This window comes from Emys orbicularis, chromosome 1 (assembly GCF_028017835.1).
Source record: "Emys orbicularis isolate rEmyOrb1 chromosome 1, rEmyOrb1.hap1, whole genome shotgun sequence".
NCBI classification, from domain to species: domain Eukaryota; kingdom Metazoa; phylum Chordata; order Testudines; family Emydidae; genus Emys; species Emys orbicularis.
The window spans coordinates 341,169,228-341,195,538 of NC_088683.1; the positions used below are offsets into that span (position 1 = coordinate 341,169,228).

General features: G+C 44.1%; 2 protein-coding genes across 2 annotated transcripts in view; one reads left to right on the plus strand and one right to left on the minus strand.

Annotated features, from left to right (window-relative positions):
- Nucleotides 1-8,658, minus strand: part of CEP57 (centrosomal protein 57) — a 30,192-nt gene extending 21,534 nt beyond the window's left edge. Inside the window, exon 1 of the mRNA XM_065422138.1 lies at nt 8,540-8,658. Within this exon, the coding sequence (XP_065278210.1) occupies nt 8,540-8,569 (30 nt within the window). The 5' untranslated portion in view covers nt 8,570-8,658. The remainder of the gene's footprint in view (nt 1-8,539) is intronic.
- A 783-nt stretch (nt 8,659-9,441) lies between these two features.
- Nucleotides 9,442-24,950, plus strand: FAM76B (family with sequence similarity 76 member B). The gene is made up of 10 exons (XM_065405785.1): nt 9,442-9,537; nt 10,539-10,603; nt 11,042-11,096; nt 12,840-12,995; nt 14,147-14,343; nt 17,694-17,741; nt 17,956-18,036; nt 18,693-18,828; nt 23,657-23,758; nt 24,645-24,950. The coding sequence occupies exons 1-10, from the start codon at nt 9,442-9,444 to the stop codon at nt 24,732-24,734; spliced, it is 1,026 nt and encodes a 341-aa protein (XP_065261857.1). The 3' UTR covers nt 24,735-24,950.
- Nucleotides 24,951-26,311: the final 1,361 nt, after the last annotated feature.

Below are 26,311 nucleotides of genomic sequence, written 5' to 3' on the forward strand. Positions count from 1 at the left end.
TGTTTGCCTGTGGCTGAAAAGAAATCCTTCCCTGCATTTAGCCAAGTGCAAGGGGGGGGGGGAGGATTGGCCCAGAGCTTTTCGCGTTTTGCTAGCAGGGATCTTCCCTGATACCAGCCAGGCGGTGGGGGGAGGGATAAAGCACTCATCCCAGAGAATTCATGGCGGGTGGGGGGGGGGTGTTAGTTTGGTTCCTGCAGGGATCTTCCCTGATACCAGCCACGCGGTGGGGGGAGGGAGAAAGCACTCATCCCAGAGAATTCATGGCGGGTGGGGGGGGGGGTGTTAGTTTGGTTCCTGCAGGGATGTTCCCTGATACCAGCCACGCGGTGGGGGGAGGGATAAAGCACTCATCCCAGAGAATTCATGGCGGGTGGGGGGGGGGGTGTTAGTTTGGTTCCTGCAGGGATCTTCCCTGATACCAGCCACGCGGTGGGGGGAGGGATAAAGCACTCATCCCAGAGAATTCATGGCGGGTGGGGGGGGGGTGTTAGTTTGGTTCCTGCAGGGATCTTCCCTGATACCAGCCAGGCGGTGGGGGGAGGGATAAAGCACTCATCCCAGAGAATTCATGGCGGGTGGGGGGGGGGTGTTAGTTTGGTTCCTGCTGGGATCTTCCCTGATACCAGCCAGGCGGTGGGGGGAGGGATAAAGCACTCATCCCAGAGAATTGGATGGGGGGGGGGGGTGTTAGTTTGGTTCCTGCTGGGATCTTCCCTGATACCAGCCAGGCGGTGGGGGGAGGGATAAAGCACTCATCCCAGAGAATTGGATGGGGGGGGGGGTGTTAACCTTCAGCAGCAGAAAACAAGCTAACAGGAAAACTGCAGCACAACGGGCTTTGCTTGGTATGTGGGAAAGCAGGGCGCAGAAGCCTAAAGACAGTGGCTTACCATGGCAGCATGCAAGGTGAATTCTGTTGCCCCGACCTGCGTCTGTGATCTCTAGCAGCAAAGCCACAGGCACTCAATATTAAGAGGCAAAATGCGACCTTGCACAGAAATCACATGTGCTATGTAATGTGAATAGTATACACCGTGAAAGAGTATAAGCATTGTTCTGAAAAATGTATCTTTTAAAAAAATTCTCTCCTTTTTTCACTCCCTCCAGCAGGTGCAAATGTTTCAAGCCTCCCTCCTCCTTCCCGAAGGCTATCCCAGATAAGGCGTCGTAAAAAAAAAACGAGAGAAGAGATGTTTTCCGAAATCATGCAATCCACCAGGAATGAAAGAGCTCATCTGAATGAGTGGAAGGAGACGGTTTGCAAGTATAGGAAAGAAGCCAGTGACCGTGAGGACAGGAGGGACCAACGTGAGGACATGAGGGACCAACGTGAGGACAGAAGGGACCAACGTGAGGAGAGGAGAGACGCTCGAGATGAGAGATGGCGGCAGGAAGATCAGAGGAGTCGGGAAGCAACGCTGGGGCTGCTGCGTGAGCAAACAGACATGCTCCGGCGTCTGGTGGAGCTTCAGGAACGGCTGCTGGAGAACCGAGTGCCGCTACAGCCCCTGTATAACCCCCCTACCTCCTCACCATGTTCCATAGCCTCCACACCCAGACGTGTAAGAACACGGGGGGGGAGGCTCCGTACACCCTCCCATTCCACCCCAGTGGACAGCCCAAGCAAAAGGCTGCCATTTTTTTAACCTTTTTTTACTGGGCTTTTCCTTCCCGCTGATCCTCCTCCCAAACCCCACTCAGGTTCTGTGCCGCTACAGCCCCTGTATAACCCCCCTACCTCCTCACCATGTTCCATAGCCTCCACACCCAGACGTGTAAGAACACGGGGGGGGAGGCTCCATACACCCTCCCATTCCACCCCAGTGGACAGCCCAAGCAAAAGGCTGCCATTTTTTTAACCTTTTTTTACTGGGCTTTTCCTTCCCGCTGATCCTCCTCCCAAACCCCACTCAGGTTCTCTCCCTCTTTTTATAATCAATTCATAAAGAATAAATGATTTTTAAACAATGGTGACTTTATTTCCTTTGAAAGCAAGCTGGGGGAAGGGGGAGGGTGGGTTCCTTACAGAGAATGAGTCAATAAAGGGGGCGGGTTTTCAGGAAGGATAAACAAACATAAATTTCACACTGTAGCCTGGCCAGTCATGAAACTGGTTTTCAAAGCTTCCCTAATGCGCAGCGCTTCATCGTGTGCTCTTCTAATCGCCCTGGTGTCTGGCTGCGAGTAATCAGCAGCCAGGCGATTTGCCTCAGCCTCCCACCCTGCCATAAAGGTCTCCCCCTTGCTCTCACAGAGATTGTGAAGCACACAGCAAGCAGTAATAACAATGGGGATATTGGTTTGGCTGAGGTCTGAGCGAGTCAATAAGGATCGCCAGCGACCTTTTAAACGGCCAAATGCACATTCTACCACCATTCTGCACTTGCTCAGCCTGTAGTTGAACAACTCCTGACTCCTGTCCAGGCTGCCTGTGTATGGCTTCATGAGCCATGGCATTAAGGGGTAGGCTGGGTCCCCAAGAATAACAATTGGCATTTCAACATCCCCCACGGTTATTTTCTGGTCCGGAAAGTAAGTCCCTTGCTGCAGCCGTTTAAACAGATTGGTGTTCCTGAAGACGCGAGCGTCATGAACCCTTCCCGGCCAGCCCACATGGATGTTGGTGAAACGTCCCTTGTGATCCACAAGTGCTTGCAGCACCATTGAGAAGTACCCCTTGCGGTTTATGTACTGGGTACCCTGGTGCTCCGGTGCCAAGATAGGAATATGGGTTCCATCTATTGCCCCACCACAGTTAGGGAATCCCATTGCAGCAAAGCCATCCACTATGACCTGCACATTTCCCAGAGTCACTACCTTTCGTAGCAGCACCTCCGTGATTGCTTTGGCTACTTGCATCACAGCAGCCCCCACAGTAGATTTGCCCACTCCAAATTGATTCCCGACTGACCGGTAGCTGTCTGGCGTTGCAAGCTTCCACAGGGCTATCGCCACTCGCTTCTCAACTGTGAGGGCTGCTCTCATCTTGGTATTCTGGCGCTTCAGGGCAGGGGAAAGCAAGTCACAAAGTTCCATGAAAGTGCCCTTACGCATGCGAAAGTTTCTCAGCCACTGGGAATCGTCCCACACCTGCAACACTATGCGGTCCCACCAGTCTGTGCTTGTTTCCCGGGCCCAGAATCGGCGTTCAAAGCCTATAACCTGGCCCATTAACATCATAATCTCCAAAGCACCGGGGCCCGCGGTCTCAGAGAATTCTGTGTCCGTGTCCATGTCCTCATCACGCTGGTCGCTGCGCTGCAATCGCCGCCTCCTCCTCCTCCTCGCCTCTTTTTTCTGGTCCTGTGTAAGCATAAACTCCACGAGAAAGCGCGAGGTGTTTATAATGTTCAAGACTGCGTTCTGGAGCACAACGGGATCCATGCTTGATGCAGAATGGAGTCTGCAGAGTTCACTCAGGAAAAAAGGCGCGAAATGGTTGTCTGCCGTTGCTTTCAGGGAGGGAGGGGGAGGCTGTACCCAGAACTACCTGCGACAATGTTTTTTGCCCCATCATGCACTGGGGTCTCAACCCAGAATTCCAAGGGGGGTGGAGACTGCGGGAACTATGGGATAGCTATGTAAAAGCTACCCACAATGCAACGCTCTGGAAATCGATGCTACTATGGTAGCTTGGACGCACACCACCGAATTAATGGTGCCTAGTGTGGCCGAATACATTCGAATTTATAAAATCGGTTTCCTAAATTCGAATTATATAAATTCGAATTAATCCTGTAGTGTAGACATACCCTAGGTACAGTACCTTTTTAGAGGAAAGGAATAGCAATTTGATTGTCTTATGCTGGGTGACACAAATGCAGGGTGGGACAGATTCACATAGATAATAGTCAGACCCTGATCTTCAGCCTAAATATCAAGATAGAGGACATTACACTGTCTTGGACAGACCATCACCTCACCAAAGCCAATGGCTCAGGCAATAGAAAAGACCAGTCATCCTGATTTGACCACGAAGGCTCATGAACGCCAACCAATTCCAAAGCCTGCTAAATGGCAGCAGCATTCCAGTCATAGGATGAGGAGTCAAGGTTACCAGTGGAATAATCACCATTCTGCACTGGCCTCTGCCATTGACATGCTGCCTTACAAATGAACCCTTCCGCCCCATCACCAACACAGACACCCTTCGTTTTTTGACACCTTGTGTTAGATGAAGGAAGGGGGCAGCAACTCAAGTACTTATGCAGAAAACAAAGGCTGATTCAGACAGGAAGAAACATAATTAATCCCTCAAAGCCTATGCTGAGGCTGTATTACAGGTAAGGCTGCATGTCCGTGACCTCCGTGACTTCTGCAGCGGCTGGTGCTGGCTCGGGCTGCCTGAACCAGGCAGCCCCTGGGCTAGAAGCAGTTTGGGTGTGTGGGAGGGGGCTCAGGGTTGGGGTAGGGGGTTGGGATGTGGGGCAGCACTTACTGGGGGGGCGGGGGCTCCCTGGCTCCCACCAGCGTGTCCCTGCAGCTCCTAGGTGGAGGGGCAAGGGGGCTCTGCACACTGCTGCGGTTCCCAGCCAATGGGAGCTGCGGAGCTGGCGCTTGTGGCAAGAGCAGTGCGTGGAGCCCCTTGGCCGCCCCTCCCCTAGGAGCTGCAGGGACACGCTGGTCAGAGCCAGGTAGTGAGCCTGCCAGCCCCACCAACCCTCCTCCCCCCTCCCAGCACTAGCAGGGGTCCTGATCTGCATGCCGCCCACCCCCAGCAGGGTCCCAGGCCGCACGCTGCCACCCACACACATACACCCCCACCAACGGGGGTCCCAAGCCGCACGCCACCGTACGCCTCCCCCCAGCACCAGCAGGGGTCCTGGGGCCCCCCCCCCCGAGTACTTGCAGCACCCCAGACTGCCCCCCCACCCCACCCCAGAGCACCCACGTCCCCTGGCCCATGGTTTTAGTTAGGGGTATATAGTAAAAGTCATGGACAGGTCACGGGCCATGAATTTTTGTTTACTGCCGGTGACCTGTCCATGACTTTTACTAAAAATACCCGTGCCAAATCCCTCCCCAAGGAGCTTTCTGCCTGCCTGCATTTCCCAGAGTTCAATACGTTCACTCATCAAGAAGTTCTTGACACCATAAAGGAGTCCTGATGCAAGACTTGTAAATCCAACCCACGCCCTTCCTGGCTTGTGGAAGAGAATCATGAACAACTGGTGCCATTCCTGACCAAAACACCTCATTCAGAGACTGAATCTTCCCTTCTTCCTTCACACACACGGAAGTCCAACCAACACTGAAGAAACCCACCCTGGATACTTCAGTCTTAGCCATCCATTGCCCAGTGTCAAACCTGCGCAAGCTCATAGAGAAGCCAGCCAAAGGTCAACTACAAGCTCATGTAACTGAAGCCAACATTCTAGATAGACCCAGTATAATCAGAAGTAAAACTGCCTTAGTGTGGCACTTGCTATTCCAAAGTATGAAGAGCTGGCATTGTCACTTTTCACTCCACCAACATTTAGAATTCTAACAGAGCCGGTACAGTAAACCCCCAACTGAGGATGGATTTCACTTTTAAAAGCCCACATCTTAACAGTATATTTGAGATTACATTTATTATTCAATCCTCTCTCTGATTTGAGGCCAAGACTGTTGCTCTGACTTCTGTCCCATCAGAAGAAATAACATTCAGAATGCCCACCTAGGGACTATGCCGAGAGGACTACAAGCATCCCTACATCCCACTCCCCTCCCCTATAAACTCTGACTGCTGCAGGTGGAAAGCTGGGGCCACAGGAGTGGAGCAAGCTTAGTGAGACAAAACTGAGGAAGCTAAGCAGGGTTAGGCCATGTCTACACTACAGGTGCTGCAACAGCACAACTACAGTGCTATAGCCAAACTGCTGTAGCAGCACAGTGTAGAGCAGGGATCGGCAACCTTTGGCACATGGCCCGCCAGGGAAAGCCGCTGGCGGGCCGGGACGGTTTGTTTACCTGCAGCATCTGCAGGTTCAGCCGATAGCAGCTCCTACTGGCCGCGGTTCACCGCTCCAGGCCAATGGGGGCTGTGGGAAGCAGTACGGGCCGAGGGATGTGCTGGCCACCCTTCCCGCAGTCCCTATTGGCCTGGGACAGCAAACCGCGGCCAGTGGGAGCCGCGATCGGCCAAACCCACGGACGCGGCGGTAAACAAACCGGCCCGGCCCGCCAGAGGCTTTCCCTGATGGGCCGCATGCCAGAGGTTCCCTGGTGTAGAGGTTTCCTCCAGCAACAGAAGTTTTTCCATCACTGTAGGAACTCCACCTCCCCAGTCAACAGTAGCTAGGTCAAAAGAAGCATTCTTCCATGAGCCTAACTGTGCCTACTCCAGGGGTTAGGTCAGCATCGCTCCGGCACTCAGCATGTGGATTTTTCACACCCCTGAGCACTGTAGCTATGTCAACTTATCTTTTAAGCTTAGCCCAGTCTTCAGTCATACCGGGCAGCTGATTCTAACCTGTGGCCCAGGAAGTGGGAATAGTGCTTTCAGCTAATGGTTTATGGCCCGTTGCCAGAAGTTCTCAGAAGTCAGGCTCATGCACCACGCCCTCCCCAGCAGTTGCACCTCCTCTCACAAACGCAGTTGCTAGCAAAAAGAGCAGACTTCACTTCTGAGGGCCACGGATGTCAGGTGAAGGCAGCAGACCAGGAAAGTGTGGGGAAACCACATTCTCATGGCAATTCTAGCTTCACTGTCCAGGTAATTCTCTAGGATCATCTGGCTGGTAGCCTACGGACCAGTACAGCAGCCTCAATTGTGTCCTATTGTGCTTCCCACAACAGTCATGCTTTCTTCTCTCCCCTTCCCATGGAAGTTAGAGTTGGGAGAGAGAGGGTCCCACTATGCTTTCCTGAGCTAGGCTTCTTGGGAAAGATGCATGTGGGGACATTTGCGGTAAGTCTACACTGCAGCCTCCCAGCCTGGGTAGCCAGACTCAAGCTAGCACAATAAAACGAACAGTGTAAACATTGCAGCTCAGCCTGGCACTCCCAAGTTCAGAGCCAGGGGGCCAGGAAAGCTTGAAAGCCCGAGTTACAATGTCTACATCACTAGAGCATTCGCTTGAGCTGAGCTAGCATAAGTCCGCCTACCCAGCCTGGGAGGCTCTCTCACAGCTGCAGTGAAGACATACCTTTCTGGTCCCTAGATTGTGATGCTTTGGGCTTTTAGGCCTTGATTTAGCAGCGTTCTTAAGCAAATGCTTAATTTTAAGCCTGAGTAGTGCTGAATTGAGCCTATGATGAGTCCCAGAGCAGACATCAACAAACCAACAACCCTGGCAGACACCAGAAAGTGCTGGAAAATACAAATAAACTATTACAACATTCTATTTCTTTTGTATAGAAAAGTCCTTTAGATGGGAATTTACCCTCCTCACTATACTAGAGTTTGAGGTAACAGCAACACTTTGAAAAGGGCCAGCCTTTTAACATCTGAAGCATTATCAGAAGATTGATCATAGAAATGCACCACTAGACTGAAGACATTTAAAATTCAAAATTTCACTTGCTCTTGCAAACATATTTTTTAGATGTTCAATATCTTTTAGTAATTTATTCTGCTTGGATTCGGTTTTGGCTTCAGCTTCTAGTAACGTAAACACCTCTTCTTAGCAAACTGTGTTGGTCTCCACTGTTTCTCTGGTGGCCACAGATACCAGACTGTGCTGTGCAACACAAAGACTCCCATGTAATACTGCGGAGAGGTTTTACACTCAGAGATTTGTGTATTTTTCTGCATCACACACACCAAATATTGTAAGTTTTCTTAATAGACATTTGAAGCCCTTTGTAAGTAAACATGTGCCATTAGCTTATTAGATTCCAGGCAGCATCCCCATGATGTTACCCATCCAGAATTCTTTAGCCAGCTCCAAGCTGCTGAGGGATGGTAAGAAACAGCTGGAGACCTAGAGATGTATAAAAGCTATGCATAGTATTTATTTGCATTACAGTAGTGCCCAGAAGTTTCAAAGCATGGAGGTGCTCGGGGGCACCGTCTCCCACCTCCAACCAACCCAGGTCAGTGCTCAGGGGGGTGGGTAGAATTCCCACCAAGATCTGCCCTGGGGAGAGGAGGTGTGCTCCTTGAGGGGGGTCTTTCCCCACCAGGAACCGTGCTGGAGGAGGGGATTGATTCTAGCAGTCTTTCCCAGCCAGGTCTGTGCTTAGGAACAGAGCAGGGCGGAATTTGGGTGTCTTTGCTCAGGAGGGGGGATTCCCACCAGGATCCGGGCGGAGGGTGTGATCCAGAGGGGGTCTTTGCTGGGGCGGGGAGTCCCCGCCAGAATCCGTGTTGGGGGGATGGGAGGGGGATCCAGGCTGAGGGGGAGTGATCGGGGGTCTTTCCGAGCCAGCTCCGTGCTGTGGGGGTGACGGGGGGGATGCCCACCAGGATCCGTGCTGGGGGAGCCTCAGGTGATCCGGGGGGGGGGAATCCTGCCCCCACTCCCCAGGGCTAGGCTGACAGGAGCTTGCCCCCCCCCCCGGCTCATACTGATGGACAGGGGAGCGCCCCCACCCCGTCGCCATTTCTCACCATGTGCTGGGGGTCACCAGCCGCCGCCATGTCCCCAAAGGGCGGCCACAGCAGGTGCGGGCCCCTTTAAGGCCGCGACGCCCATACAGCCGCCACCCCCACTCCAGTCCCAGAGGCGCCTCTACGCCAACAAGGTAGTGCTTGACTGACATGGCAATTGACCAATGAGGAGGAGGGAGCGGGGTTGCCCAGCATAGATCCCACCCCTTACGAAATACAACGTCTGTGCGTCACAAGCCGACGTTTGATTGACATGTCAGCTGTCCAATCAAACGATAAAGATAGCAGTTTGCCCAATAGAAGGGGAAGGTTTGGCGGAAGGGGCGTAGCCTCGTTCTCAATCGCTTGACCTGACCAACCGAATCGGAGAAGAGTAGTGACGTCAAGGTTTGTTGTTGAAATAAGGTATTTCTTGCTCAGGCGCATCTCGCGGGCGGCGGAAGAGGACGGTCTTTGTCAGAATGCTCGCGTGTCCTCTTAGCCAATGAGAAATCAGAACAGGCCTTGAGCAGGCCAATCGGAGCAGCCAGTGAGGAAGGGAGAAAGAGATCCAATCAATGGCAACCGCAGGACGTGAATCCCAGCTTTGATTGGCTACTGCAGGAGCGGGCGGGGTTTGCCATTGGGTTACAAGGTTTGAAGGTTGGCTTGGCGCGCGGCGTTGATTGGCTGGGGTGCGTGTGGGCGGGGCCGGCAGCGGGGCGACGCCGATGCCGACACAAGGAAGCGGCTTCGCGGCCCAGGCTCTGCGCGGGGCCTAACGGTGCAGCGGGCGCGGCTGGAGGCCGCGGGCGGAGGATTATTGGCGGGCTTGAGTCGTTGGCGTCGGCCCCGCCTCCCTCCCCTGCCCTCGCCCGGCTCCCTCCCCGCAGCTCGCGCCCTCCCTGTCGGCGGCGGCGCGGATGGCTGCGGCGGCGGCGCCGGCTCTGTACGCCTGCACCAAGTGCAACCAGCGCTACCCCTTCGAGGAGCTCTCCCAGGGCCAGCAGCTCTGCAAGGTCCGCTAGGGGCGGGGCCGAGCGCGGGGCTGCGGGAAGCGGGTTCCTCCCGCCCGCGGGGTGGCGGGTGCGCCTGGGGGCCGAGGCGGGACGGGTAGGTTTGAGGGGTGGTTGGGGAGAGGGCTGGGGGTGCTGAGAGGAAGAAGGGGGGAGCTGGAGGGGCCCAGAGGAGAGGTTGAGGGGGAACCGGGGAGGGGCTATTGGGGGGAGGGGAAGAAGTAGGAGGAGAAGGGGGGGCCTGAGCGGGGGAAGAAGAAGAGGGGCTGAGGGGGGCTGTTATTGGGCACAGGGTTTCTGTCGCTACCACATCCGCTCCCTGTCTGTGATGCTCAGGCTGCACCTTGTTCAGGACAGGAAGTCCCCCAGCTTCGGATGATGCCCGAAGGGACCTTTTTGCCCTGGTGAAGGGATGAGCCAATGCGAGCTCTCGCACCACTTTACAAAACCAGTTGCACTCACAGCATCAGGCTCTACTCACCGGTCTTGCCTAGAGCTACACCCTGAGTGAGCCAGGATGCAATACCATTTGGGGCTGGCCAGGGGGTAGGGTCACTTCTGGGCTATGGTTAAATACTAGCACTTACCTTCACCCTCACACCAGTGTTAAGCATTAGTCACGCTAATCCTCTGCTTAGCTCTACCTGGAAGAAAATGATAATAGTGGGTTTTAAACATCCCTACTTCAAAAATCGTTTTGTGTTTTATGATAAACGTCATAGCCTCTTCACGCTTTCTGCTTCCTGTGGGGGGAAAAAAGGGTTTTGTTCTTTATTAAATCTGTTACATGGGACAGTTGCTACAAAACTAGATGGTGGAGAGCAAGTTGTAGGATAAACTATTGCGTGTGTAGTTTTTTTAATCACTCAAGCATGAATGTATAGTGCATAGTGGATGTATAAAATAACAATATATAAAAGCTTATTTGAAGAAGTCAGATGAGATCAACTTGTAACGTCATGGTTGTTTGCTTTGATAAATAGTTACTGATGTTTTTCTTTCAGGAATGTCGAATTGCACATCCCATGGTAAAATGTACTTACTGCCGATCAGAATTCCAACAAGAGAGGTATGTATGTGTTCTGAAACTATTTCAGCCTTCAGAAAGGAGTATTAAATTGGCACCAAACACTTCCTTCATGTGTGTGGCTAAAATCTCAAATCCACAAGCATTGCTGTGGATTATCAATAATATCTGCAGAGAAAAGCTGTGTCTTAAATCATGTGTTGCAATAATGCAAATAATTATCAGTGAAAATATTAGGCTTTTGGAAGTGAATTCCGTGAGTTGGCATTAAACACAGTCACAATAACTTGCTTTCTATAGTGCCCCAAATATACTATATAAACATAAAAGAAGGCAGACTCCCTCCATACCGGGTTTGCTTTAACTAGACATTGGGTGTAGCTTATGTTTGCATGCATATTATATGGTAATTGCATATGGGAAAGAATTTGAAAGTTTTTGTTTGTTGTTAAAGTAAACTTTGCAAAATCTTCTCTCTAGCAAAACTAACACAATATGCAAGAAATGTGCCCAAAACGTGAAGCAGTTTGGAACGGTGAGTTGGCAGTTCATTGTCAAAAATACATACAAATTTCAGTTGGTCTACAAAGGCAAAAGATGTTCCAAAGAATAGCATGTATCTTGGTATTATAAGCTTATTTAGATTGTCACTAGTTAAGATTGTAAAATATTTTCAGTTATAGACATTTTTACACACACACTCTTTTCCTGAAAAATTAATCTTTTGGAATGAAAGTTTCTGTGCTTACTCTCTGACCTAAGAAAAATCCTCTGAAAAGCTTAAGGAAAAAGTCCTCAGCTATTTGCGTTTTTTTCCCCACTTATAAAAATTGGCATACTTTTCCACAAAATTTAAAAAATGGTTCAGTTTGAAACGATTCATTCAGGGCAATTCACAACCAAGTTTCATAGTTATGAATCATTGAAACTTGTTCATCCTGTACATGTAGTGGAAATTAAAGTCTGTGTGCATTTTATATGTACACAGTAAATCCCTGCACGTTTTCATAAATGCTCACTTGACAAGATATGCTGCCAGCTTTCTGAGAGGCTTAGTGTCCCCTTGGTATTTTTTTAATGAGCGACTCTATGTGAAAATGTGGTTATGCAGTATGAAGGTTCCATTATTAACATAATACAAAAATGAAAGTTCCGAAGGAATGTTGACTCCACGTGCTGTCAAGCGTACCATCAAATTCTGCTTGTGTAATGTGGCCTGGTTAATATTACTGTAGGAATGATTTATATTTCCTCATCTTTAGTTGTAACTTAGTGCTGTGTTAGAAAAGTTTTGCACGTAATAGTTGAGTCCATATTCATGAACAGTATTTACGTTAAATTGCACTGTATGTTTTTAGAGAAGGCATTGTTGGTAATGCATAGCAATTTCTCATGTGAACAGAAGCACTTAAATCTTGTAAACTATGCCCTTAGATTAACACATTTTTACATGAGATTCAATTTATTGTACTAGTTCAGGGTAAAAATTACCAGCATGTAATTTACCCAGCTCTTTGTAAACTTAAACTGGATAAAGTAGGATCTCTTTTGGAAGTTCTAAAGGGTTGTAATACATCTCATCAAGCATAATATAGATGCACCAACATTTGGGGCAATACTTTATCAAAAAAGGAAACGGCCTCAAAGCAAAATAAGGTCATATATGAACTAGAAGGGAATTTTTTAGAAACTGATTACCGTAATTTTAGTTTCTAATTGCATGTCTTTATTGGCTTAATTTTATAGTAAAGGTTAAACTCAGTTAACTGACCGTTAGTTAGCTGAAGGTTTGTTTTACTCCCTATAGGGATGTAGGAGCAGGCATTATATCTGAAGCCTGTGCCTGCAGTGCTTTGAAGTTCTGCAGTGCTCAAGTCCCTTGGGTGTCTGAAGGGTCCTCATGGTTCTCAGAAACCTTCAGAGACGTGCAAATGATCTAATTACTCTTTTTAGGTTTAGGTAGATTTCTCGACAGAAAAAAATGTTTGACCTGGTAAATTGAAGAAGGCAACATCCAAAAAACATGTGCACTTCTTTCACAGAGCATGTATGCAAGTTTGTGTGCAAAACACTGTTTATTTTTGTCTCAGTTGAGCTAGCATCACTTTAAAACAAAACAAAACTAGGGCCACCGTTGATTTAAATATCAAACTTTTCTACTGTTCTTACCCTCAAGTTCTAAAGACTAGTTTAGAAGCATGATTTATTTTAATAATTGTAGTGCTAATTTGTTAAGCATTTTTAATGTACTAATTTCTAATTCTCCATTATTTTTCAGCCCAAGCCTTGTCAGTACTGTAATATTATTGCAGCATTTATTGGCACTAAATGCCAGCGTTGCACAAATTCAGAAAAGAAATATGGACCACCTCAGACGTGTGAACAGTGCAAGCAGCAATGTGCTTTTGATCGCAAAGAGGAGGGAAGAAGGAAGGTATGCTTTGTTGTGGTGGTACTGTAAAGGCTGGGTCTGAAAACAAAAGATACAATTTGAAATATTTCCCTCTTAAAAAAAATAGCAGGAGTTAATTTCACAAGTAGCAACAGGGTATAAAGAGAATTGCATTAGGCTTTCTAACATAAAGATCTGACATAGCATTTTGTATTAAACTTTTGAGTCATGGCGATTCGATGCTTCTCTACTGACTTATTCTGGAATAAATTCATTCTCTTTTTATAAACCAAAAATAATCTGACCATGGCAGTCGAGTAGTCTGTTTTTTCCCCGTCCCCCTAACCTTCAACACTACAAATTTCCTTAGCTTGGATCTGTCACTTCCACCTTGTCCTATCCTTCAGTTTGCAAGAGTTCCTTTTAACCATAGAATATGACTGAAGAGAGGAAAGAGACTGCTCTCGGCAGACCTGTGTATTTTAATTTCTTAGAGGGGCACTTGCCAAAACCATTTGTCCAGACATTATGGGTGATCACGCTTTTTAATTGAACCCCAGAACAGTGCTGTCAACAAGAGACTTCTTTTCTCCTTAACTGCTAAAAAATAATTTACTTGGTTTGTATTGCAGCTGGTCTAGGCAGTCTGATGCTGCCCTGAGTAAAGAAGACTTTGAGTGGCTGCATGATGCCTAAAGTAAAAATTTACGTAGGAGTAGGGATTTTCCTTTTTTTTTGGGGGGGGGGGGGGGGGGTTTAAGAATAAATGTTATATAGCCACTTTTACAAGGCAACTAAAATGCTGAAGAGATGATTCACTTTTCAGAAGTGTAACTTAACTCAATATACTGCATCATCTTTTCTAGTTAACTTCACTGGTGTCATTTATTGTAGAAGGTAACTACTGGCCTTCATTGCCACGTCCCACAGTGTATAGTAAATAAGAAAATTGCGGCACAAGTATGGACTGTTACTATGTATATTTCTAACTTTTTTGTGTATATTAACGAATAAAATCCATATTCTGGAGTCCCAGTAGTGGTATTTGGTTGTGAAGGTGTAGCCGAAAAAGTCTTAATTGGTTTGGTTAGAATTATCCCTGTGCAAGTCAGAGTAAGAGTTTTTCCTCTAGAGTTATCTTTCTCCTAGCACTAAGTACAGTTGCCTACTTTTTGTGAATTTTCTCCTAAAAGGTTGATGGGAAGCTGTTGTGTTGGCTTTGTACACTGTCCTACAAGAGAGTACTGCAGAAGACAAAGGAACAGAGGAAGAGCCTAGGGTCTTCACATTCTAATTCGTCATCCTCGTCTCTTGCTGAGAAAGACCAGCATCATTCGAAACACCATCATCACCACCACCATCATCATCGTCACAGCAGCAGCCATCACAAGTAAGTACTCTGAAACTTTATGGAACTTGAAAAATCTTGTAACTTTTATGTGATAGGATTAGTAGTGAAATGAAAGTAGCTGTTTCCTATTTTCAATTCAGTAATGTAATAACATTTTGTGAATTTATTCCACAAATCCAGCAGAGTTTCAGTATTGCTATAAATGGAATGGACTAGAATTGACTTAGTAGAAAGGAAAACCTTTTGGCAGTCTAATTACCAGCTAATGTTGAAACTGCCCATAAGTCTAGAAATGCTAATGGGGTTACTTATCTGAGAAGTAGATAAATGATGTCATGGCACCATCTTTGGGCTAGAAGCATTTCACCTCTGATTTTTCCCCAATTATTATAGTAAATGCAATTCTTGCCAGAATATCCAATGGTGACTGACATTCATGGTGTTACTCGCACACTCTAAGGCACCTCACCTTTATCCTTCCGTGGTCTCAAGGCGTAACCTGGTTAATTTAGGCACCTGCACGCTTTCCTAGGGCCAAAGGCACCTACCCTTACCCAGTTCCTAGGGTTCAGGGAGTAATCTTCTACAGGTTTGCGAGGCCTTTTACCAGTGAAAGAGCCTTACACAGTAATATTCTTAATCTCTTTATTAACAGTTACCAAAACAGAATACACACACAAAGCATTCAGTGCTCACTGCTCCCAATAAGGCAGATGAACTTTTCCTCGTGGCCAATCAAGATCGGGTCATCTGGGGCTCCTCCAACTTCTGCACAACATGGTTGACAGGGTGTTGAGGTCTGGCAGCTCTGATCTTGGGCTGTGTCCTGGAGTTGGTTCCAAAGAACTTCCTTTTGGACCCCCAGTTTATATAGTTAAACTTGAGTCCTGCTTAACTATATCTAGGGCCTTACCAAATTCACAGCCATGAAAAATGCATCACGGACCTTGAAATCTGGTCTTTTCTGTGCTTTTATCCTTTACTATACAGATTTCATGGGGGAGACCAGTGTTTCTCAAATGGGATCCTGACCCAAAAGGTGGCTGCGGGGGGTAGGAGGGCTGCAGTATTGCCACCCTTACTTCTGCGCTGCCTTTGGAGCTGGGCAGCCAGAGAGGGGCGGCTGCTCTAAAGGCAGTAGCGCAGGAGTAAGGGTGGCAATACCATACCAGGCCATCCTTATTCTGTGCTGCTGCTGTGGGTGGTTCTGCCTTCAGAGCTGGGCTCCTGGCCAGCAGCCACCTCTCTCTGGCCAGCCAGCTCTGAAGGCAGCACCGACACCACCAGCAGCACAGACATGAGGGTAGTGGTACGGCAACCCCCCTACAATAAGCTTGCGACCTCCCTCCCCCCACACTCCTTTTTGCATCATGACCCCTACAATTACAACACTATGAAATTTCAGATTTAAATATCTGAAATCATGAAATTAACAATTTTTAAAATCCTATGACTGTAAAATTGATCAAAATGGGCCATGAATTTGGTAGGGCCCTAGCTATACAAAATAATTCTTTTATCAATCTTAACATATTACAAAACAGTTCTTCAGTCAATCATACCCCACCACCTTAGTTGATTTAAATCTTGCAAAATTAGTTATGCAACATACAGAAACAATCAAAGAAACAGACAGAAACCATACAGATAAATGATAGAGAAGTAAGGACCATAAAGACAAAACAATAAAGAAATATAGATTTCACAGTCACAACTGTTAAATGATTCCTTGCCAGACAGAATGCTATCAAGTAAAGTTTCCTTTAAACATCTTAAGATCTGTTTCTTTATATGGTGGTGGTGGGTACTATTAGGATGGGATCTCCATCTTAACAGACAGATATTTCATTGTTTAGATGGGATGTGAGGATGTGATTTTCTGCTTTTTAGCTCATGGCAGCTGCTCCCCTAATGTGGCTGCAGAAAAAGGCCTCAGACCCTACAATGGGTGGCTGTCCTGTCAGTAGCAGGGCAATGCTATTGTCATTTTAATTCTTGCTTTTAAACTTCCCACTCTAATCATGCTTCAGAGTGTTTGCAGCTATCTGGCTGTGGGTTAAACAGTGTACCAATTTCTTTTGTCATGTAGCTCTAGTTTTGTCCACTTGTAAACACTTACCAGTCTTTGTAGGCAGCTGCTTCCAAGGATTTAGTGTTTGTTTTACCATTCTGTTAAAAGGACACTGGTGTAAGAATCATACAGATGTTAAGTGTAGGCTTGAAATAGTTTTACTTTAGCACCTCTTTATAACATTGTTTAATCTGAGAAATACAAAATGAAAAATTATAGGTGGAGTGCATAGATTCCTAAGGCCACCCTAAACATTTTCATTACAAACTTCATTTTTCAGTTGCTAAAGACATTCTTACTAACTTCTAAGCTTAAACTTTTGCAGGTCTGATCTAACTAAAAATTACTTTTTTAAAAAAGCTTAAGGGGAAAATTGGTTCAACTGCTCTTGAAAATGAAGACCGGGGAGGGGAAATAAATTGCAATTTTCCCATTATAGCTCTCAGTCAGAAGAAGAAAGTGACTTTTGGCAAGCAGATTAATATTCGGAAGGATAGGTGCCTTACAATGTCTGATGAAAATCCATTTTGACTTACCCAAGATATAACTGGTCAAATCTTATTTCATGAGAGCGTGGCAAATATCTAATAAATAAAACATTTTCAAATAACTTCTTGGTGTCATAAAGAAAAGAACTTCAGTGTGTATGCATGTATTTGTGCATTTTAATAAATATAAGCAATTCCAAACTTAAACAGAGTTGACAGCTCCAATCGACAGGCACCTTCCTGTGTAAACCGCCTCTGTGGTTTCCCATCAACTTGCCCTATCCAGTTTTATTAGTATTGTTGGTAGAGCAGTGCACATGGAGGTTTAAAGTGTGTAATGAATTAAATTGGGCTCTACAGGAGCTCAGTTTCATCCAATGCAGTCTTCTAAGTTGCACATATGTTGAGCGTAACCATTTCACTTGTGCTCTCCGGTCAGCTTACCTTGGAAATGAATGAAGATACAACTTATACTTAAAAAAAAAAAAAAAATCAAGTTCTGTTCAAAATTGTCAAGTATTAAAATAATATAAAGTTGGCAGAAGTAGGAAATACTAAAACCGAGGCTGAATTGTCAACCCTAACTCTGCCCCTTGTGCCTTACGATAGCATGCAGTAGTTTAAAGACTGTTTTCAAATGAGCCTGGCCTTAATGAGGAGTAATCCCAAATGTGCTTACTAGGTGCCTTGCTAATTAGCCATCCAATTACAAATGTATAAACTGAGCTGCTCGGCTACACAAAACTTAGATATGGATGCTTTTTCAGTTACAGACAGTGGTAATGGAAGTTGACCTGTTGCTGAATGTGTATTAATTACATGTATTTCAGAATCAGCAATCTGAGTCCAGAACAAGATCAGGGAATGTGGAAACAGAGGTAATTATACTGCCCATTTCTGAATTTTTTAGCAAATGAATCTTGTATTCTTTATTTGAAAGGTAACTTTTTTCATACTTGCATCTCTGATTGTTCAAGACTAATCTCTATGTTTATGAGTCATTTTATATGTAAATAGTAGTAGGTTGGTTGTTTCTGCAGTCTGAGACCGTTCTATTGCTTTTGATTTATAATATTTGTTGTTTGATTTCAGCCATAAATCCTCTGCAGCTATTCAGAATGAAACTCCAAAGAAAAAACCCAAACTGGAATCCAAGCCATCCAATGGAGATAGGTAAAGTTATATTCTACAGCTGAGATAGTTGAACCAAGTAGACCATCAGTTTGCTGCCAGTTGCTGTTTTTGTTTGGCAGATTAGAAAGGCGAAAAACTACACTTTCATCCTAGTAACTTTTAGGGTTTTATGGCAGAGTGCTGTCAGTCTGTTGAATGTTTATCAGTAGAAAGCTGGCACTGTCCCTATTTTTTTAGCTGCTTTGGGGAAAGGGAAGCAAAAGTAGAGCATAAGGCCACGGTTACCAAACAAAGAATATTCTGACATCAGTGATTTTTCAGAAGGACACAGATTTTGAATCTGGTGCTTGAAACTGATGTAGTATCTAGAAATGTCTTGGGCCTAAATGTGTGAGACTGAACAACTTATTCTGTCTCTGATCAACAGTTGGAATAAATGTACAAAGAGGTTGCTTCACTTAAGAAGAATTTGACCCCCTCAAAGCTAATACTCAATTATATTTCTGCAGGTGTATGTAATGTGTGCCATTAGTAAGGTAATTTGCCAGTTGCATCCATTTCTGTCAGGTACATACTTTTTTTGCATTAGTCCTTAAGGATGTTTGTGGAATTGTTAATTAAGCAATTTGAACTTTGAAAAATGTGTTATTCTGTTGATGTTACAAGTAACAGGCTTTTTTTTTTTTTAATTTTAGTAGCTCTATAAATCAGTCAACAGACAGTGGGGGAACTGACAACTTTGTCCTCATAAGTCAGTTGAAAGAAGAAGTGATGTCACTCAAACGTCTTTTGCAGCAAAGAGATCAGACTATCTTAGAAAAAGATAAAAAGGTAAAGGCTACAGCTGCTTAAGACCTTATTAAATTTTTTCTTGTATCTTGCAGACTCAAGGAGCTGTCAACCTTACAATTGTTTGAATGTTAAAACAAAATTATTACCAAAAATTTGTTTTGTGAATAGAGATTATAACAGTACCAAATTGTCCTTTTAAAAGGTTAAGTAGCAGACTTACACAGCTTGGATGTATTTTAGCTGTAAGGCAACTCTCCCTGAACGTAATGTATACAAGAGACCCACCTTTCAGGCAGCGTACTGTCTTAAAAACAGTCCCAAATATTTTCATTTTGCTAAACCTTTATTAGAAGCTCATCTCTTAAGCAACTGACTTGTTGGCCAGTTTAAGGTTGTGTCTTTGGTGTAAATGGGTGCTGTTGGGACTGCAATGTTAGGTTCTTGTATTGGTATATTGAATCTTTGAGGCTAAACTAATTAATCTGGACCACTTTTAGAATGCTTAGAAAGTCCTTATCTCTAGCTATTCAGTGGCTAAAGTGAAATGAATTGGGCAGTCCAATTCATAATACAAAAGCTACCATTACCTTTTCTGGTAGTCCCTTAATGCTTGCCCTCTGAAGAGTCTTGTCAAATTCCTATTGAAGTCAGTGGGAGGCCATAAATCAGTATGGAAACTGAAACTACATTTTGACTCTTTTTAAATTTGATCTAGGTGAAACACAAAAAGGGCAGTGTGAGGAAGCTTAGATGAACAGTAGAAGTGGGCACACAGTAACGTGCATTTGTGCCCTTTTTACAAGCCAAACACTAAACTGAATTTTGTTGCTCTGTTTTTATATTCTGGAGTCATTGGTCTTTGCGCATAGTTTCTCCCTGCAGTACAATTTGAATTAAATAACTGTTTCACTGAAAGCTAATGCAGTATTTAATCTAGCTGGTCCCATTTATTAACATTAATGTTCATATGTCCCCCCTTTGATTTCACTTCATGTACTCTTAACTTGGTGGTGATTTGAGTTCCAAGCATTTATCAGAACACTTATCTTTAATTCTAGAATAGTGATTGTTGGTGCAATTAGCCCTTTTACATAAGCACTATAATCAAATAACTCGGAATTTTTCAAACAAATAATTAGCAGGAGACACTAGAAGAGAGCTACCTGCCCTTCAACTCATCACTTCCAAAGACTTCGGGCAGCTTCACATCATAGACCGCGGCATCTTCTCTTCACATTGGTTCAGGACTGGGAAGACTGCTTTTGGGGGCCTCCATGGTGTCTTCAGCAGCCTAGCCATGTCCCCCCTGGTGATTTTTGTATAGTGTAGTGCCATCAGTCTGATCCTTCATCCAGATAAGCCTGAGTTTGATACCTGTACCCCAGGATTGGCTCCTTCAACGAACAAAGTACTGGCCTTTAATAGCAGTACAGAAACCCCACAGCTCCTGTGCTGAGGGTCTGGGCACAGCCATTGTTGATGCCTTTTGAGATAGTTAATGCGCCAAAGTGCCCCTTTGGCTCACTACTTTGCTGCCTTAGTAGAAGCATGATGTTGGTCAGGGATACAATGTCTGCCTCCTTGATGCAGAACAGATTAACTGGAGGAGTAACAAGACATGCTCTATAAGTATTTGACTTCCTCTAATGCATAAAGTTGGTGGGATCTGGATTAGCACCTGTCCAGGAATTTACAAGGGCCACAATTAGTACGTACATGGAACAAGAGCATCCATCCAATAGGGTAGCCATATCCTTGCATCCTATTTTGGACCACTTGGCAAAGGTGTGTTAGACAACTCACAATGCTTCTTTTGCGTCAAACGTTGCTGAGAAGTACATACTGCCCAGGACTCTACCAGCAATGTCTCCCATCCCAGTGAAAAGCTTGGTGGTCAAGACAACCATGGCTAGAGAAAATATCAGACAATTATCCTTCACATCAGAAACTGCCAGGCCTTCATGGCCCAGTGACATATTAAATACTGGGGAACTGACTGAATGTAGTCCACAGGACACATACCAGGAACTCAAAGATGGTGGATAAAAGTGTGGGGCTGAGCCAGTACTGGGTGAAGGTGTTCTTTTATATGCAAGTGACAAGGTACCAAGAGCTGTTGCCTCAGAAATGGATGTCTGTAGGTCTCCTTGCCTGCAAGTATCTGGGTTCCACAAGGAGATTTAGAAAAATTTCTGTTCTGAGAATATTACATAGCTGGTGTCAGAAGATGAAAAATTACTTGTTGTTCTGCATCCCTGAAGATGTCATCTTGCAGGATTTTCACTTTCCCAGCTCCATTCAGAGTGGAGGGGAATCTTTGTAAGGTTACTGCTTTTTCAACCTTTTTGTTATGACTGGCTTATTTGCCTCTGGGAGGCTTCACTTCCTGATAAATCAAACTTGACTAGAAGGGTTCAAGGGTGGCACTACAGGTCTTACATGGCTTGTGCTTCTGCCCACTGCCTTTGGGGATCAGTACGTCTCTAAAGCACTTACTTCTCCCTGTTTCATGCTTGGTATCTGAGACCCAGGGTCAAGAAACCTGTAAGGTAGTCTTCAGAAGAGAATTAAAAGATAAGTAACTTTTCTATATAAACTTCACTTGTGATTTAATTCTCCTATCAATGTAGTGTTTGCAGTGGCAATTATAGATCTCTTGGAATTTACACTCCATTTAGGAATGAGATATAATAGAAAGACTTATTCTTCAGAATCATTTTATTACGTCTCTGTAGATATTTGCCATGTAAATTATAGCTTTATGCTAATTAACTGTTACCATAGTCTGTCTTGGCCAGTATCCTGTATCTAACAATGGCCTGTAGTTGGGCTTTGGGGGAGTTTACAAAACAGGGCAATTATGCAGTAATTCACCCATCTTCTGCACCAGCTTCTGGTAGTCAGAGGTTGAGGGACGTCCTGAGCTTGTGATTGTGCTCTGACCATCTTGGCTAATAGCCATTGATGGACCTATGCTCCATGAATTTATCCATTTCTTATTTGAACCTTGTTATACTTTTGACCATCACAACGAGTTCCACAGGTTACTTGTGCACTGTGTGGAAAAAGTACTTCCTCTTGTTTGTATTAAAGCTATCAATTTCCTTGTGTGACCCTTGGTTTTGTATTGTGTGAAAGAGTAAATAACACTTCTCTATTCACTTTTCCAACCATTCTTGATTTTTATAGATTTAGTCATCTCTTTTCTAAGCTGAACAGTCTTACTCTTTTTAGTCTCTCCTTGTATCGAAGCCATTCCATACCTTTGGTCATCTTTGTTGTCCTTCTTTGAACTTTGCACTATGTCCTTTTTTGAGATGGGGTAACCAGCACTTGACAGAGTATTTGAGGTGTGGGGACACCATGGATTTATATAGTGGCATTATGATATTTTAACTATCCCTTTCCTAATAGTTCCTAACATACGTTAGACTTTTTGACTGCTGCTGTCCATTGAGAGAAGTTTTCAGAGAGCTATCCCCAGTGACTCAAAGGTCTATCTTGGGTAGTGATGTTTAATTTAGAACCCATTGTTGTATATGTATAGTAAGGATTATTTTTTCCAGTGCATTACTTTGCACGAATCAATGTCAAATGTTATCTGCTGTTTTGTTGCCCAGTCATCGAATCATAGGAATGGAAGAGACCTCCAGAGGTCATCTAGTCCAGTCCCCTGTGCTCATGGCAGGATTAAGTGTTAACTCAGTCAACCAGTTTTGTGAAATTCCTCCAACTTCTCGCAGTCCGCTTTGGACTTACTAGCATGAATAATTTTGTATCATCTGCTAACTTTGCCACTTAACTGTTTACCTCTTTTTTCCAGATCATTAATGAATATATTGAACAGCATGGGTCCCTGTGCAGATCTTGGGGGAACCCCGCTGTTCACCTCTCCAGTTTGAAAACTGATCATTTATTCCGATCATGTTTCCTATCTTTCAACCACTTACTGATCCATGAGAGGACCATTCCCCTTATCCCATGGCTACTTAGTTTCCTTGAAAGCCTTTGGTGACAGACCTTGTCAAAAGCATTCTGAAAGTCCAGGCACACTGTATCAACAGGATCACCCTTATCAACATGCTTGTTGACTCTCTTAAAGAATTCTAGTAGATTGGTGAGGCATGATTTCCCTTTATAAATGCTACATTGACTATTCCCCAACAAATCCTGTTTATGTATGATAATTCTGTTCTTTACTAGAGTTTCTGCCAGTTTGCCTGGTATTGAAGTTAGGCTCACTGACCTGTAATTGCCAGGATCTCTTTTGGAGCCCTTTTTAAAAATTGGTGTTACAGTAGCTACCTTCCAGTCATCTGTGACAGAGGCTGATTTCAGTGACAGGTTCCATACAACAGTTAGTAGTTCTGCAGTTTCATATTTCAGTTCCTTCAGAACTCTTGAGTGAATACCACCTGATCCTGGTGACTTATAACTGTTTAACTTATCAATTTGTTCTAAAACCTCTTCTACTGGCACATCAGTTTTGGACTGTACTTCAGATTTGTTGCCCAAAAAACAGCTTTGTGCCAGTGTCCTAGCTAAAGCCTGTCAGACGAGTCTCATGGCTGAAAATAAAGCTGAGTATTGTAAATCAGTGTGATCCAATGTCTGAAAATACTTTGAAGGACTAGTCTTCCATATCCAGTTCCCAAATGGGACTTTCACATGTAAAAGAGATATTTGACTTGTGCTGTAAGATATTTTTAACCATGTCAACACAAGAAGCAGGAAATAAAGAAAGTAGTCAGTGTCCCCGAGAGACACTCTTATGCCTCAAAAAAATTATTTTATGGATCTAAGAGTTGGTTAAAAATACGTATGAGGTAGGCTTCCAAAATATCCTCATAGAAGTTGTTTTTCTTAGTTGACAGAGTTGAAGGCAGACTTTCAGTACCAGGAGTCTAATTTAAGGACAAAAATGAACAGTATGGAAAAAGCTCACAAGGAAACAGTGGAACAACTGCAGGTAAATACTTAAAAATAGTTTTAATAGAGCGGGTGTCAAAATATTTTGTATATTTGCTTTGAGAAATGAAATAGTTTAAATAGAACCATTGTGCACGGTCATCCTTGCATGAGTTACCAGTCATTGAAATGGATGGGTCAGTTCCCATCTCTGACCTGTTTCAGGCTCGCATGCTCACTCGCGCTCTCTGCTACACCTGCATTATCTTCAGTTTTCTTTTCAGACGTAACCACTTGATAGATACTTTCTTAGAGCAATTGAGGCACATCCTCTCCCCCCAGGTAGTTCCTCATGCCCCCCTTCTCAAGGGGCATACCTCATACTTTAAGAAACACTGGTATACCTGTTCTAGGTGATATAATGACCTAGCATAACTGCACAATTTTATTGCAGTGCAAGAAGCTAATCTTGCAATGATGTAACCCACATTGAAAGTACAACTGTTTAAGCAGCAGGAAAACCTGAAAGGATTTATAAATTTTAGAATGAACAGAAATATCTGTCTACCATGCAGTAGATATATTGATTTTGCAAATCCGTGTGAGGGATTTGGCTTTATATCTTCCTTTATAAAACTAGTGGAAGATGTGAAGCTTAAATACCTGTGCTTTGCTGAAAACTTCTGCCATTATGTTGATTTATTCTCAGGAATAGAAGTTTTACGCGGGGGTGGCTTCATAACTTCAGCAAGACAATTGTGAATGGCACTGTTGAATAATTGCTCCCTCCTATTCAAGAAGCTTATTGATCTCTTTCTGCAGTGTATCACTGATGGATATAGTACTGGAATTAAGAGTAACTATTAGGACTTTTGAACAGTGTTTCTGTTATGTTTAAACAGAAGAGAAAGTGTTTCTATAAATCTTCCTTTTTATCTATATTACAGGCCAAAAACAGAGAACTACTCAAACAGGTTGCCGCATTGTCAAAGGGTAAAAAGTTTGATAAAAGTGGAAGTATACTAACATCTCCATGAGGAACTGGTTACTTACTTGAGGATTACTACTCAATGTAAATTTGAGTAATTCTGTGAAGCCCTTAAAATCCTGTGTAGTGGAAAAATATTTTTGCACACAAGATTACTTGGCATGTTTCCTACACTTTTATAACTAATATGCAGCTTTTTAGTTAAACTGTTCAGATAAAGTACTTCAACTGGCTTGAAGAAATTTTTTATTTTATTTTTTTTTATATTGGGAACTTTTTTGCCAGCAATAAAGTATTTAACAATTGCAGAGGGGGTAATACAGCAGTACTCTCTTTAAAACACATCATGCAATAACAAAATAGGTGTACTTTCTACAGAGTTCAAAGCAGCAGCTGAATCCCTTAAACTATGCTAACTTTGCCCAAAAGTTCAGTTTCAAGTTTATAAATCTGCAAGGACAACGCTTTTGGAATAGGAATATGGACACTGGGTTCTGGCAACTGTTCTTTTGCTTTGTATTAAAATATAGGACGTTTAGGATGGAAATCATGGTGCTCTTAAATGAAACTCAAAAGATGTATACATATGTGTAAATACAATTGTAACCGTTATATTCTTAGTGATAACAAGTGAGTAACTAGTGTTTTACATTCTTGTGATAGGAATTTATTGAAAGATTATCTATTGTACAGTACCAGAGGCAAAGTGTGGTTTTTTTGTAAGATTTACTGTAGACTTTTTTCTTGCAAGTGCCTTTCTCCAACTGTTTATTTATAGGAATGTTGGTATTTTGTACATAACGTTTTTGTTTTAAGATCATGTTTAATAAATGTTTGTGTATATAAATGTGTGTACAGAGAAATCAAAAACAAAGATCAAAGTTGCTAGTGCAGTGCTTGAAGCAGCATTAAGAACTAGCTAATTGATGGACAGTGTGTATTGACTTTTTTAACCTTATTAGATTGCATCTGTGGGGTTTGTTGAGTCTGGTTAGTGCTTATTATGCCAAACACTTCCTAAATAAACAATTTGTATGTTTTTTGCTACACTAGACTATAATGCTTTATGTATTTTTCCTGTTGGCCCAGTGCTAACTTTTTTTAATTTCATAGCAAGCATTGTACACCCACTGTTATATCCTGAATTAGCAGTATAGTTAATACTCACTACTTTATTTTTAAAACTTGCATATTCAGTTTGTCTTGGTTTTAACTGTACTTAGTTGTAACTTATGGCCACTTTTTAAAAATTAAGTAATTAGATTGACACGTACTTAGTTTAGTAAAGATACACATCGAGAAAACCGTAGCCAAAACTGTAATGGTCAGTACATAAATAAAGGGAATGGATGTGGTGTCAAATGAAAGCTTATTGTTCAACCCCTTGAATGGAATCTTCTGTTTTTATATTCAGTTAGTTCCGTTTTAGCTCTGCTCCTAATAGACATCAGTACAAGTGTTTTAGTAGGATGAAACAACTTCGTGTAACTGGGGTACACTGTTTAGGAAAGCAAGTTCTAAACCAGCATAACTTGGAATAGTCAGTTGTCTGTCAGATGGTAGCTCTAGTTCAGATGTGGATGTAGATTTGGTGACTTGGGAGCTGCTTGCACTTCAGCTAGCTTT